Source organism: Chelon labrosus (genome assembly GCF_963514085.1).
Source record: "Chelon labrosus genome assembly, chromosome: 18".
NCBI lineage: Eukaryota > Metazoa > Chordata > Actinopteri > Mugiliformes > Mugilidae > Chelon > Chelon labrosus.
Window position 1 is genome coordinate 9,712,318 of NC_140351.1, and position 13,652 is coordinate 9,725,969.

At 43.5% G+C, this 13,652-nt stretch overlaps 1 protein-coding gene across 1 annotated transcript in view; it reads left to right on the forward strand.

The window, feature by feature from the left end:
* The window catches only part of ctnnd2a (catenin (cadherin-associated protein), delta 2a), a gene marked incomplete at its 5' end in the record, with an annotated part of 166,900 nt that overhangs the window by 62,644 nt on the left and 90,604 nt on the right, over positions 1–13,652 (forward strand). The window contains 1 exon segment of the mRNA XM_084566628.1: positions 4,522–4,822. Coding sequence (XP_084422754.1) covers positions 4,522–4,822 — 301 coding nt within the window.

Sequence of the window (13,652 nt, forward strand, 5' to 3'; positions counted from 1 at the left end):
GCAATTGGTTAAAGTAATGTTTCGAGAAATGAGAAACTAGTTGGAAGGCAACTACAAGGCCAACTCGCCTTAAACTATGTTCTGTTAGAACGTATTCGGCCGTATGCAAGTGCGTCACGTGTAGTGGCTGTACAGCTTATATAAATAAATGGAGAGAAAATAAACTCATCTTTTTATGACTTATACTATTGTCCCTCCACAGCGTGAACATTTAGAAGCAGCCACTGGCCTGGAGCCCCCGCTGCGTCTAAGTGGTATGCTTGGAGAAAGACATGGCAGCTTGAGTCACAGAAACAAGTGTCCTACAGCTTCCACACTATAAAACATTGTCTCCTTGATGGCGAAAGTGCAATGGAGGGCATTTGTGTGTGTGTGCGTGTGTCTTCCATTGCTTCCAGCTCAAGAACATCAAGAGCTGTGTGTTGGCCAGGAGGCTCTCCCAGGGATAAATGGAGGGAGAAACTAATCCTCACTCTCCTTCACGTCCAAGCAGTGTGTGTTTTTGTGTGTTTTCCTTTTGCATGTCTGCTCCATCCAGTACTGCTGCCGGCAAGGTTGTATGCGCATGCTGTTGCATGACCCCAAAGCATTTAAAAAAATAAATAAAAAGATGTATTACAGACATGCATGTTTAGCCTGTGTCAATCAGTTGCATATTTAGAAATCCATGTTTGGGTGCTGCTGGTGGCGTCTGTGTGAGTGTGTGTATGTGAGAGAGATAGAGACTGTACTGAGGGGTTTTGTGTAATCGTGCTGAGCGCTGAAGCGTGTCGAGAGAAAGGACATGTCCTCAGCTCTGATCGCATAGTCTACTACAACCACAATAGAGGGAGAGAGGGAGAGAGGGAGAGAGTTAGGAGGGGTGTTAGCGTCGAAAAGGAGAGAAAAACATGAAGTGAATGGATGATGGAGGAAATATGACAGACAAAAAAACAGGGAGGAGAGAGGGTGCAAGCTGCAGCAGAAGAAGGAGACCAATATTTCAAAAGGGAGGTTTCTGAAGAGCTGCATGAGAAAAAAAAGATGGATGGATGTAGAGACGGAGAGGGATGGATCCAGAGGATGCAAAGAAAGAGAAAAGGGCAACGGACGATGCAAAAAAGTGACAGAGACAGAGTAGGACTGGATGAAAAGGAGGCAGAAATGAAAGAATGAGAAGTTAGGACAGACATGAAAAGCCTGAAGAATGGGCTTGATGACCCTCTAGTTTTTATTTTTTTTCTCTGTGCCTTCCCTCCCTCCCCCCGCTTCTTCTATCTCTTGTACATTCAGCAAGGGCTCCCTCTCCGCAGCAGCCCAGAGAAAAAAAGTCCGCCCCGCTCCGAGCGAGGCGGCCCCTCAGCCGACTGGCTAATTGCGGAGGTATCACTGTGTCAAATGACTAATAGAGTTTCCCTTCCCGCCGCTAATCCGCCAGCAGGAGCACAGCGGTTTGTTTACCCTATGCCGAAGCAAGGGAATACAAAGACACACCCCGCCTTTTTATTTCCTCTCAAACACAATTTCACGCTGCCGGAGCGTTAGGTGTGAGAGGTGCTAGTGGAACGTGCACAAGTGTGTGCACATTGGTATTCACACACACGCCGCATTTCATGATTTGTTTAATATTTCATGAAACTGCACAGTGAGTGTGCCTTGTGCAAATTCATAAAAGACACACCCTCTCGCACTGGTATATTTGCTTGGTGTACTTGTACGGGGGCTGCGTGTTTGTTTCATAACCCTGAACATGAGCCTTAAATTTCAATTAGAAGCTTAAAGGGGCAGTTCACTGCTATACATGGCTTGCAGTGGCATTTATCCATCTAGCTTGCTGTGGAGTTGTGCCTACTTAACTGTGGTTCTGTGGCTACCCCAGCCCAACAATCTGTTGTTAGATAGAAGGGCGTTCCATGGGGGGGTTGTGGCGTATTGCCAGTGAAGCGTAGGCGTCATACGTTTCTCAGTTATTTCACGGTGCCCCAAACAATTGCTCGGTTTGTCGTCCTGACAGCGCACCCCTGCGTGCGTCAAGTCTACAACCAAAATTCATTCTCATCACGAAATCAGTGCAAGAATACGGGCATGGAGATATACAAATGCAATGACGCACGCATGCACACACAAACAGGCGCCCACATCCCCGTTTGCCGGGCAATATTGGCCCCCAAAGGTCAAGTCATCAGTCAGAACGCGCCATTACCGGAGCAAATTGCTGAATTCGGCAGCACACCATTTACTTGGAGTAGGAAAAGAAGAAGAGGGAGAGTAGACAGAAAGATTGAGCGGGGAGGAAAAATGAAAGGCACAAAGAGGCGTGAGGAAGCTGACTACAAAGTAACAGGACGTGAAAACAAAAGGACGGTAATTTGGCAGGACGTTTTGGGGGGGATTTCTCTCTTTTGTGTTCCCTACCATCTCAATATATCATTCTTGCCTTCCATCCCATTTCCTATTCCATTTCAGCTTGTAACCAAGGACATTCCTATTCAGTGGACACAGCACAGGCTATAAAAATAATTTGACAGGCCATTTTTTTTTCTTTTCTCTTTTTTTGCGTGTGCTTTTTTCCCCCTGACTTCTTTTCACTGTTCCCACTCTTTTGCTCAGAGGTTTGTCCTTTTTTTTTTTTTTTTTCGGGCGTTGAGTCTCTCAGTGACTGCACACTGACACTGGTGGTGTTAGCCTAAAGCCCTGGCTACTAATGAGACGTTCAGAAAGACGGAAGCACCACAGACACCATTTAAAGAGTACAGAAAAGACCGGGATTTGCTTCTGGTGGGAATAACTCTGGTTCATTACCTTCTCATACCCTCTGTTCAATGCTGTTGTACTTTCACTCCCTCCATTGCCTCTTGTTTCTTCCCTCTACCCTCTATTGGCTAGGTCTCCTTTCTAAATTGCAGCTCTATCCCTCATTTCTCTCTCTTTTTTTGCTTTTCCCGGGCCGTCTCTGTGTTTCTCTTTCCCTGCCTAATTCTTTGGATCTTTGTCAAATTTGGGGCGCATCAGTAGGAGAGCTCGCACAGCCTCTAGCCTCGTGGGCATTGCATGAAACTTGACTTTTTCGCTTGTCTGGCTGGCAGAGGATTTTCGTTAACCTGATTTAAGAGTCAGGAAATCAAAATATAAAATATGCTAATGCGGTTACATCATCCAAAAGGTTCCTCGTGCCGCTCGTGGGCCGAGCAAGTAGAGACTACCAGACATGATGCTAAGAATCAGCTTTGGAAAATGATTGTTAAGGGGTGGTTAAATGAGCCAAATAGAAAAGATGTGTTTTTGTAAGAGAGAGACGGAAAGAAAGAAAGAGAAATATGGAAAGAGAGAGAGAGGTGGAAAAGAGAGCAACAAGGGGTTTATGAAGGTCAAGTAAATGCCAGCTCTCAAGACAGTGCTAAAGAGCAAGTTTGTTGGTCACATAACGATGAGACTCTCGGCATACTCACATTCAGAAAACATCCAGTGCTTTGTTGATTTTGTGTCATATGTGTAAATGAAATGCATCAGAATATTGTGTACGTACTGTATATGTGTTGGTTTCTCCATCAAGACACGTTTTAAAGACAGATTCTCACTGTCACTGCTAAAGCCTAAGTCAATCGCATGGCCACATATTGATTTCAAGGTTCTGTGATATATCGCCGACACCCCGAAGAGCACGTTTATGGAGCTTTTGCATGCGTGTGTGTGTGTGTCTCGGCGTGCATAATGACAAACGAGATTGGCCCCCCTCACACGGTCTGCCTCAGTGTTTTTACAGCAAGAGAAACAAGGCCCCCAGACTCACATTAACACCTTGATATATCGCGGATCCACCGCGCCAGCGCAAAAGGGAGGGAAGGTGACAGCTACTGTGCCCCTGCAGGCTGCTTACATCCCCGAGCAAATCCCCATTCAATTTTCAAGTCACTAAAGAGAGATAGCTCGGAGGTTTATTTTTCTTTTTTTTTCTGTTTTTTTTTTTTTTGTGTGTTTTTCTGCACCTGCCAGATGTCTCCCCGTGCAGAAAAAAAAAAGTTTCTGCAATCATCCTCCAGCTACCCACAAACAAACTTACAGGCAAAGTTTACATTCTCCGTTGAATGGGAGTGACAGGCTAATGACCTATTTGAGTGACAATGCTAACAGTGTTTGCAGACTGTGGAAACTGTTGTCGAATCGAATTTGTACTAGTCTACTGTACTTCGTGTTGGAGTACTATTTTGTCATGATCTGTCTGCTCTGCAAAAATGACATGCTTCGGGAAGTTGTACTTTTTGTACTACAACACCAGTGTAGTTGATGGTAGATTACCATTGCAAAATGATGTCTGTATTAATCATGGACATGAGGCAAATCTTTACATGTGGTTGTTTTTTCCTGCAACATGTTCATCTCTTTGTTTGCCTCTCTGCCTTTCTCCTCTCCTGTGCTCGTGCCCTCTACCTTCTCCCTTCCTTCTCTCCCCTAATACACCCTCCTCTGCAGACCTGACCATGCGTGTCCATGACCAGGTCCATGACCTAAGTTATGTCCTCTGTCCCTACTTTCCTGTCCTAGCACCCTCCTCCCCTGGTGTCGACTCCGCCCCTTTGCAGCGCACAGGAAGTCATGGCGCAGGGACCGGAAACTACAGCCGCGGCGGCACCAACAACTACGCCACGGTGGGGCCGGGCTACACCTCGAGCGGCGGCGGTGGAGATGTATATGGCTCTGATCCCTATGTGGCGGATCCCTACCGCACCCTGCAGTACTGCCCCTCTGTGGTGGAGTCGCCATACAGCAAGTCGGGACCTGCCCTGCCACCTGAAGGCAGCCTGCAGCGGTCACCTTCCATCGACTCTATTCAGAAAGACCCCAGGTAGGATGAAAGAGGTGGTGAGGGCTGTGTGTTGTGTGCATGGTGGCGATCACTGGACCGTATTATGTGCAAGACCATGGAGCATGAAGTTGTTCATGGATGCTTAAAGGCAGTTTTTGAAAGAACTAGTGGAACAATGAGCCTATTTTTTGGTGTGTGACAGGACTTAAGTTTTTTTAGAGACAAAATTTACATGATACTCACTTGCACTGATTTACGTTAATTTCCTGGAGACAAAAACAAAGCTAAAAACAAAGGGAACCGGACTTGTTTGAGATTTATTGAAGAAGAGTTAGCACTCTTACAAGTGGCTTCTTCACTTCTACTTGACTCCATAACTTATGTCTCACATAAACCAATTACTAACCTAATTTTAGAATGATTTATAGTTTAAAGAAATATTTCACAGCTCTTTAAATGTTTATGTGACAGTTATTTTATCTATCATCTGTACAGTACCAATTTGCCTGCGTAGTGTCACGCTGTAAAAGTTGAGTCAGATTAAACTTTTTCTCTCCAATTACTAGGTCTCTACAAATATGTTACTTTATATGTGTTAGTCCCGTCACACCCCGGTAGCTTTAGAAGCTCTTTTTTTTTTTTTTTTGCCTTTCTCGGTGTCACACTGTGTGTAAAATGGCCCTACTTCCATTCTCTTGTCTCAGCAATTAAGCTACGCTCACTCTCCCCTCTTTATTTATACATATTTCACAGAACTCTTGATGTATAATTCCTTTAATTACAGAGCGAGAGGGACTGAGACGCTTGAATCAAGTCTCCTCTGCATCTGTCAGTCATGGGAAGTGAGAAAGAATGGGAGAAAGCATGAGGGGAGAGAATTACTGAAAACAATGGCAAAGAAATTTAAGAAAGAGAAAAAACTGATCGAATGAGAGTGGTAAAATCTCCCCTACCGCCTTGTTAAGACGTATGAAACTCGCTGATAATGAGGCCACGCTGGTTTATTATTAATGTAGTCTCATTGACTGGGTTAAGACAGGCTTCCTGGTTCACTCAGATTACATCCGACTTCGTGAAGGTTAGATTTTATTTTTGCAGACGAAACAGAATTCTTTGTTTTTACTTGGTCAGTTATTGACTCTACAAATGAACAAATGCGACTCATAAGTGAACATCTTAACCTGTCCCCTTTCTAAAGGGCAAAACTGTTTTTCATAATTACACAAAGTTTATGAACTATTTGTTGTTTGTGGACAACAAATGAAAAATGATCCCTCAATAGAAAAAGAAATAAAGTGGTGATATACTTCTGAGGGTGTCCTGTGGTGTCTGGTAACAGGATGTTGTTAGTGGGGGCCTTTGGGTCCTATTGAGGTTGAGAGGAGGGGCCTCAGTCGATCATCCCACAGATACTTGATCAGTCTGGGATTTAGTGAATTTGGAGGCTCTATGCTACATATCAACATCCACACAAATGCCAGGCACAAAAGCAGAACATTGAATCGTCACAAGATGATCAATGTTATTCACTTCTCATGTCAGTGGTTTTAATGTTGTGGCTGATCGGTGTATTTTTCCAAATCTAGATAATTACAGACGATCAGAACATAATAAATATGTAGTCTGATATTTAAGCTTCTAAATAAATGACACTGCTTGCTGCAGGTTAATATTGGATCCTCAAGCACAGCAGTGATGCTTTAGACAGTAAATACATGTTGCTGTTGTATTTTTAATGCATCTGTCCCAGGAAATTGTTGAAAGTATAGAATTATCCTTTATTTTGAATCTTAAGTTGATAATTATAAGCAGTTTGCTAGTTCACATGCATGATACATTTAGGTTTAATAAGATAATTTAATCTGGAAACGCACTGAGGAAAATTCACACTACTGTGATGTGCAAGAAAGTGTTTATTATTGGCCCCATGGAGTCATTAGCACACTTGTTGTATTTACAAGTAAACATAGGAAATTCCTTTATTTCCATTACTGCCTCAAGCCTCATGCACTTGAGAGATCCAGGCCGAAGTCGTGTTTTTTTCCTCCTTTAGACAATGAAAGACAACGGTTTAGAAGTGCAACTACTCTGCATACTGTTGCAAATCAACACAAAAAGAATTCCCCCCCTGCAGAGTTCAGTAAATCCTTATTTAATCAGATTTAAATGGTTGTTCGTGACTATTTTAAATGTTAAATTTTACTAGCTGGAGCCCGGTGGTGTGAAAATGCTTTAGATTTAGCTTGTTGTTTGTTTTTATTCATTGGAACCAGCCATGAGCTCCACAGGAAGCACAAGTGCATAAAATTGTAACAGAGCGTGTAGTGATGTAGTGAATGGATTTGTATGGCAGTTATATTATTATTTGTTTTGTAACTTAGTCCGATACCTTGTAAAAATGATAACGCTGTCTTGATTGCAAATGTAGAAATGAAGACCTGTACAACACAATCTTCACAACTTATATTTTTTGTGTATGTGTGTTCCAGTGCTCAGATTCTAATGATTATTTTTTGCTCTGCACGGCTAAAAACAGGGACATGCTAGTTTGTAAGCAATACTAATTTATAGGAGCTGACATTTAAAACTGGCAGGAAGAAAGATTTGCTTGTATAGGCCAACAAGGACAACAAGATTATGGTGAGACAGTGACTATAAAGAATTTATGCCAACTGTACACTGATCAGGCATAACATTATGACCACTGGCATTCATTGGTGTGGATGTTAGACATGCACCACCCACCTAGACCACACCAGTCACCCCCACCCCATAGCAATGACACTCCTTGATGGCAGCAGCCATCCCCTGCAGGATGCAGCCTGACACAGGTACACACACACAAACAGTTTAGGAACAACTAAAAAAAAACATGAAGAACAGCACAAGGTGTTGGCCTGGCCTCCAAATTCACTAGATCCCAAACTGATCCACAGAGGCCCCTCCCCTCAACCCATAGGACCCAAAAGCCCCCACTAACAACATTCTCAACAACATTCAGCCAGACACCACAGGACACCCTCAGAAGGCCCATGTCCATTCTCTGATGAGTCACAACTGTTTTGGAGACACAAGGAAAACCTACACAATATTACGAAGGTGGTCATAATGTTATGCCTGATCTGTGTTTTTCCTACGAACATAGTCTTCTGCCCATTATGGCTATCTGTAGTTCAGAGATTACAGTAACAGCAACTACCACTTTTCATTTCTTGTAGCCTTGCTATGTTTGCATGCAGTCATCTTACTGTACTTAATATCATTGAAATGGAGCCATGTGTTACAGTTCTCTTTGTCGGGAGGTTAAATGGCCTCCTACTCAAACTTCACTCTCTCTCTCTTGTGCTGTAATTGGATCTAGTTGAGCTAACATGAAGTGCTAAATGAGTTAGCAGCTATTAGAGACAAGGACAATCTGAGTGAGGGCAGAGGTTATGTGTGCTTGTGTTACGTGTGTGTGTGTAAATGCAACGGGTATTTAGCAAGAGACATTGTACTATTTTATAATTCATAACTTGCACATTTGACTGTATTATGTGCATATGTGTGCACGGAGCAGTCTGTAACGCGGTTAGGGGCCATTACAGTTTCAGAAGACTGAGCATGATAGGGCAGAGGTGATGACAGCGACACAAAGAGAAAACTCAATAGCCGCTAATGGATGGGAGTGAGGAGAGGAGAGGAGAAGAGAGGAGGGGGAGAGGGCGATAAGATAGATGAGGGGAGGGAGGAAGGAGGGAAGAAGAAATTAGTGAAAATGAAGCTGAAGAGAGGGATAAAGGGGAGAGAGTGGAGACGGGGAGAACAGACTGTGGGGGAAAACAAAGAGAGGAGGAGAATTAGGTAGCAGAAACAGAAAAATGGAGGATGGTAGGTAACTGAAGATCAAGATGGAGGGAAAAATGGAAGAACGATAGAGGAGAAGAGGAGAGAAGGGTGTTGTTTGTGCGTTTCCCTTTAAGCCTTTCTCAGTGATTCCTACCCCTCCTGGGTTTTCCTGCTTAAAATGAATATTAAAAACAATGTAGGGAGTGTGATGATGAGAAAATCGGTGAGCAGAGACTCGCAAAACCAATATACGAGGCGGCGGTGAGAAATTAAGGCAAAACCAGTAATGGAGGGAACAAATAAATAAACGGGATTTGGAGAGTTTTCAGCGGGGAAAGAAAGTCGTATGTTTCTGGGAATAACATATACCTTGAGAGGAAATCATGCTAGTAGCAGAGGAAGAGAGAGAGAGAGAGAGAGATGAACATTAAAGTAAGTCAGGGCAGATGGGAGTTAGGGAACAAGAAGGTGGGCAGCGGTTATTGTTCCACAGCTTAGGAGGCGTGTAATGGGGGGGGGGAGAAAAAAAAAGAAAAGGGTAAACATAATAAAGGGAGCATGGCAGTAGGTTAGGGGAATTCACTGCGTTGTAGAAATGCGGATTGACAGGAAGAAAAATAAGTAAAAAGTTTTAACAAAAAAAAGCAGAAAAAAAACGCAGTATTATTTCCACTGTGGGAATATTCTTGACTTATCTGATCACGCACTCACTCACTCAGCCTGAAACGTAGACAGAGCGATTCAAGATAAGATAATCAACTCTTTTCATTTAAATCAAACTATTACTCATTCGCACTTTCTGTATTTCCAATATACTTTACAATAATATCCAATATTCACCCAGCGGTGACGGCTGTATTGCTAGACGTATTTGATAATGGCATTCTCAGTAGGAAATCCTCACATTTCAAGCAAATAGATGTAACAGATAAAGGGAAGGGCGTTAAATCCCCCCCACTCCCACCCCACCCCCGCGCCGCCATTGTTTCCTAGATATAATTGAGCCGCCGACATGGGGCTGCTATTTACAGTACCTTGATGTGATGTGATCTGGTGTGACATGTCATTGTCACCGCTCGCTATTTATTGTCAGTGTTCGTTGGCTCACAGCCTTGGCGCGTCGCTCTATTTATGGAAAACCTGCAGTGGTCAGCGGTGACTCTGTGCATGTCTGTGGAACGAGTGTGTGTGTGTGTGTTAGGCCGTGTCAGAGGACAGAAGACGAGTGGTGTGAAGCGTGCGTATTTGCGTGAGGAGGGCGCCCGGGTTTATTCAGAGCAATGTGTCAGACAGTCTAAAGGACAATGGCATGTTATTGTGTGTGTGAGGAAACGGAGGCAGAGTTATTATGCAGTGATTGCTCTTGTTGTCACTTGGGCACCAGTGTTTATTTATGTACCCGTGTGTATGAGAGAGAAACTGTATTCTCTCCTTGTGAACACTATCTGTTTGTGTAAGCAGTTGCTCTGTGTGTGTGTCGGACACATATGGTTTATGTATGACCCTGCAGACGGGGATACCTGCTTTAGATGGAAATTGAGACACTAGCTGCCTGTGGTGCGTCCCAACCATAGGATTATATTCAGACTGGGGATCCCTTACTCACTTAAGCGAAAGCAAGACCCACTCCCATGCACTGTATCTGGTTCACTGTACGACGCACCTGGGGATTTCTGTTGTGTAAACTGTAAACAGATTATGTTTCCTCTGTGTTTACTTGAAGCAGTGGAGTAGATTCTTGATTTTATAGTGCTCTTCATTTTCAGACAACCGTTCGCTTTTACCATCTGGTTCCTCTCTTTATTCCCTTTGTTTGACCCTTTGTGGGGCAAGGAACCATATATGGTAACTTCAGCACACATTTTAAATTGCGTCCCCTGTGTGTCTCAGGTAGGTTTAGAAGCATTTCGCCTGACCTATCAGCAAAGATCAAGGCAACATTCTCAGGTCCAATCAGAGTTAAAAGCTGAGCATAGCTGTTTCTTAAGGTACCACGAAGAAGGTTGTTGTTGTTGTCTAATGTGATAACGTGTGTGTTGATGTTCTTTATGAAAACCAAGAGTTTCAGTAAGTAAAAAAGTCTTCTCACACCCTAGGTTTGACATCTTGAATTTCCAAGTATTTCAATGAGTGCCTTATAAAGGGTTAATGGATTACTACTTTCATATTTCTTCCCACAACTTTCGCATGTGATAGAAATGCTTTTAGTCTTTAGTACCCAACATTTCCAGATTTATTTTATTCAAGAAAATGAAATAAAGTGACTAGTTTATATAACAACAAAGGAAAGTTAATGGTGCTTTTAACATTCTTCCCCATCAAATGGCTTAAGTTTCTCAAATATAATAAATCTTATAATAACTTGATTAGTGCAAAAAAGAACAGGAGTTTGTCCTGGAGTTAAAGTAGAAAGAAAGGCCCAATGTTAGACTGGGTCTTCAGCACAGTGGACAGAGACTCAAAGATGCATTGGGATGTTTCAGCACCACGGAGAGAGACAGAAAGTGAGAGTGACGCAAGAGTTGCAACTGCTCGTATTCAATTCAGTTCAGTTCAGTTCAACTAATTTGGAAGGGATACATCTGCTGGCATATATTGATGTGCAAATGGGAATGTAAACAATGAACTGAAAAATGTAAACATAAACTGAAAAAGTGAACAGTGCATTGTGCATGAATTAGTCCATGATTTTAGTCCACGTTTATAGACTCATGTCAGCTGTTAAGGAGTCTGATAGCAGTGAGGAAGAAGGACTTCTGCAGTCTCGAGGTCCTATATTTCACACTCCTGTACCTCCGGCCTGAGGGTGGGATGGTCAGTGTTGAGGGTGGGTGGGGTCCTTAGTGATGGAGGCAGCTCTCCTGACTCTGTGCTTATAGATGCTCTGCAGAGGGGGGAGTGGAGTCCTGGTGATCCTCTTAGCAGTCTTCACTAATCTGTGCAGGCGTTTTCAGTCCATGGCTGTAATGCTGCCGTACCACACGGTGATGCAGCTGGTCAGGATGCTCTGAATGATGCAGCTGTAGAAGTTGCATGAATGCATGGCTAGTGAAGAGAGATGACATGATAGATGCTCAGTGCATCATGGGAAACCCCCAAGCAGCCTAGACCTATAGTAGCATAACTAACTGGTTCAGGGTCACCTTTATCAAGAAGGAAAGGTGTAAACCTAAACCTGAAAAGTAGAGAGGGTGTCTGCCTCCAAATGGGCCTGATCACTGAAGGATTTCTCTCCTGTTCAAGTTTTTGAAACTCTCGGAACCACAACTCTCGGAAATACTTTAATCATGATTAGCAGTAACTGAACACATTGTAAAACATGGATCCTAAACACCACACCTGCTCTGTGGTCACTTTGGTTACATAAAGCATGTTTCAGAAACATTTCCACTCAGATGAATCATTGCATGCATGACCACTAATCATTTTTTTACATATATTGCTTTGATATTAATGAGTGAAATTGTTAAAAATGCCTCTTATAATTTCCCATACTCTAAGATTGCACCTAACCAGCAGTCAGACACCGTTAGATATTCCTTCTGCTATCATGTTTTAATACAGATTGTCAGTTTCTAAACATTCATGGTCCATGTACATATATGTATATTCCATTACTGAAACAGGGACATTAATGGAGGATACAGAAAATCGCTGTAGGTTTGCGTTTTGTGTTTGCATATTCCTCTGCACACATAGGCTTTCTCCGGGTGTTCTGGTTTCCTCCCACAGTATGTGTGATTAATAGATTAGGGAAGAGAATGAAAAAGTTTCATCCATTTTCTGTCTCTTCTCTGCCTTTTGGGGATAACAGAACGGGCAGCTGGTTTAACCTCACCATTTACGGGTGCTTGACTAAAAAACAGACGGGGCAGGACAGAAAAAAGAGAGGCCATCGGCACCTTTTCGTCCTTTGTTATCAATCTGCGTTGCGCGTCTGACATAGGAAAAACAGAAGAAGCAGAGAGAAATCAAGTGTCAGCGTGAGAAAAATAAAAGAATGAGTTGGTGACTCAGGTAGCGAGAGCAAGGGAGGGGGAGATTAAGGGCGGAAGAGGCACAGTCACAGGGCGAGCGAGGGATTTAAGGGAAGAGAAAAGGAAGGAAGGGAGAGAGACAGATAGAGGAGAGAGGACACACTCTATTGGCTCTCAGCACGGCCCAGGGGTAATTTCCTCTCCACATGAGAAATGCATGCTGGGATATGGAATCACCTCCAAGGGAGAGTAATGATGCATTGCCAGAACCTTGGCCCTGAGGCACAGCTGCGTGTTTGTGTGTGTGTATGTGGGTGCGCGCGTGTGCATCTGTGTCCTGGCCGTCATCCCTGCCTGTTCTGGGTAAATTGCCCATTGTAGTTATTTTCCTTTTCGGAGGTGGCCTATCTGTTTGTGCGTGTGTGTGTGTGTATATGTGTGAGTGTGACCTTGGGACGATAACAACCCAGCGTGTCTGCCTTCTTCCCTGCTACGCTGAGCTTCATCCTAAATCTGAGAAAAGAGAGGGGGGCGACCAAAGAGACAAAGGCTGATAAATGTGGATGATGGCCGCCGCGTCGTCACACTCAGACACAATGATGGCGCACGTCACACATTTAATGTTGTTTCATCTGTTGACGGTCTCATCGTGTGTTTGTGTTGTGTGTGTAGTCCGTAATGAGCCTGTCATGCTCTTTTGATGCAATCGTTGCGTTATTGTTTTTATGGTAATTACCGCCGCTAACGTTTCTTCTATTAACATTCTTCAAACTTTGTGCAGTAAAACACACACACACACAAGCAGTAACACTAATCCACAGGGCTGGAAAAATATAGGTTTTACATATGACTCTTCAGCTGCTTCATAGACACCTTCCATCTCTTCTCCTCCCACCATCTCCCCGCCGCTCTGTCTCTTGACGCTGGTGGCATTTGGGAGGGATTATGGGAGAATGTCACACCAGCAGAATTACTGTATATCTTCTCCCCTCGCCACGCCTCACTTCACTTCACCTCGCCTCTTCTCTATCTCATACCAGAGAGCAGCGCAGCCTAACAGCCCA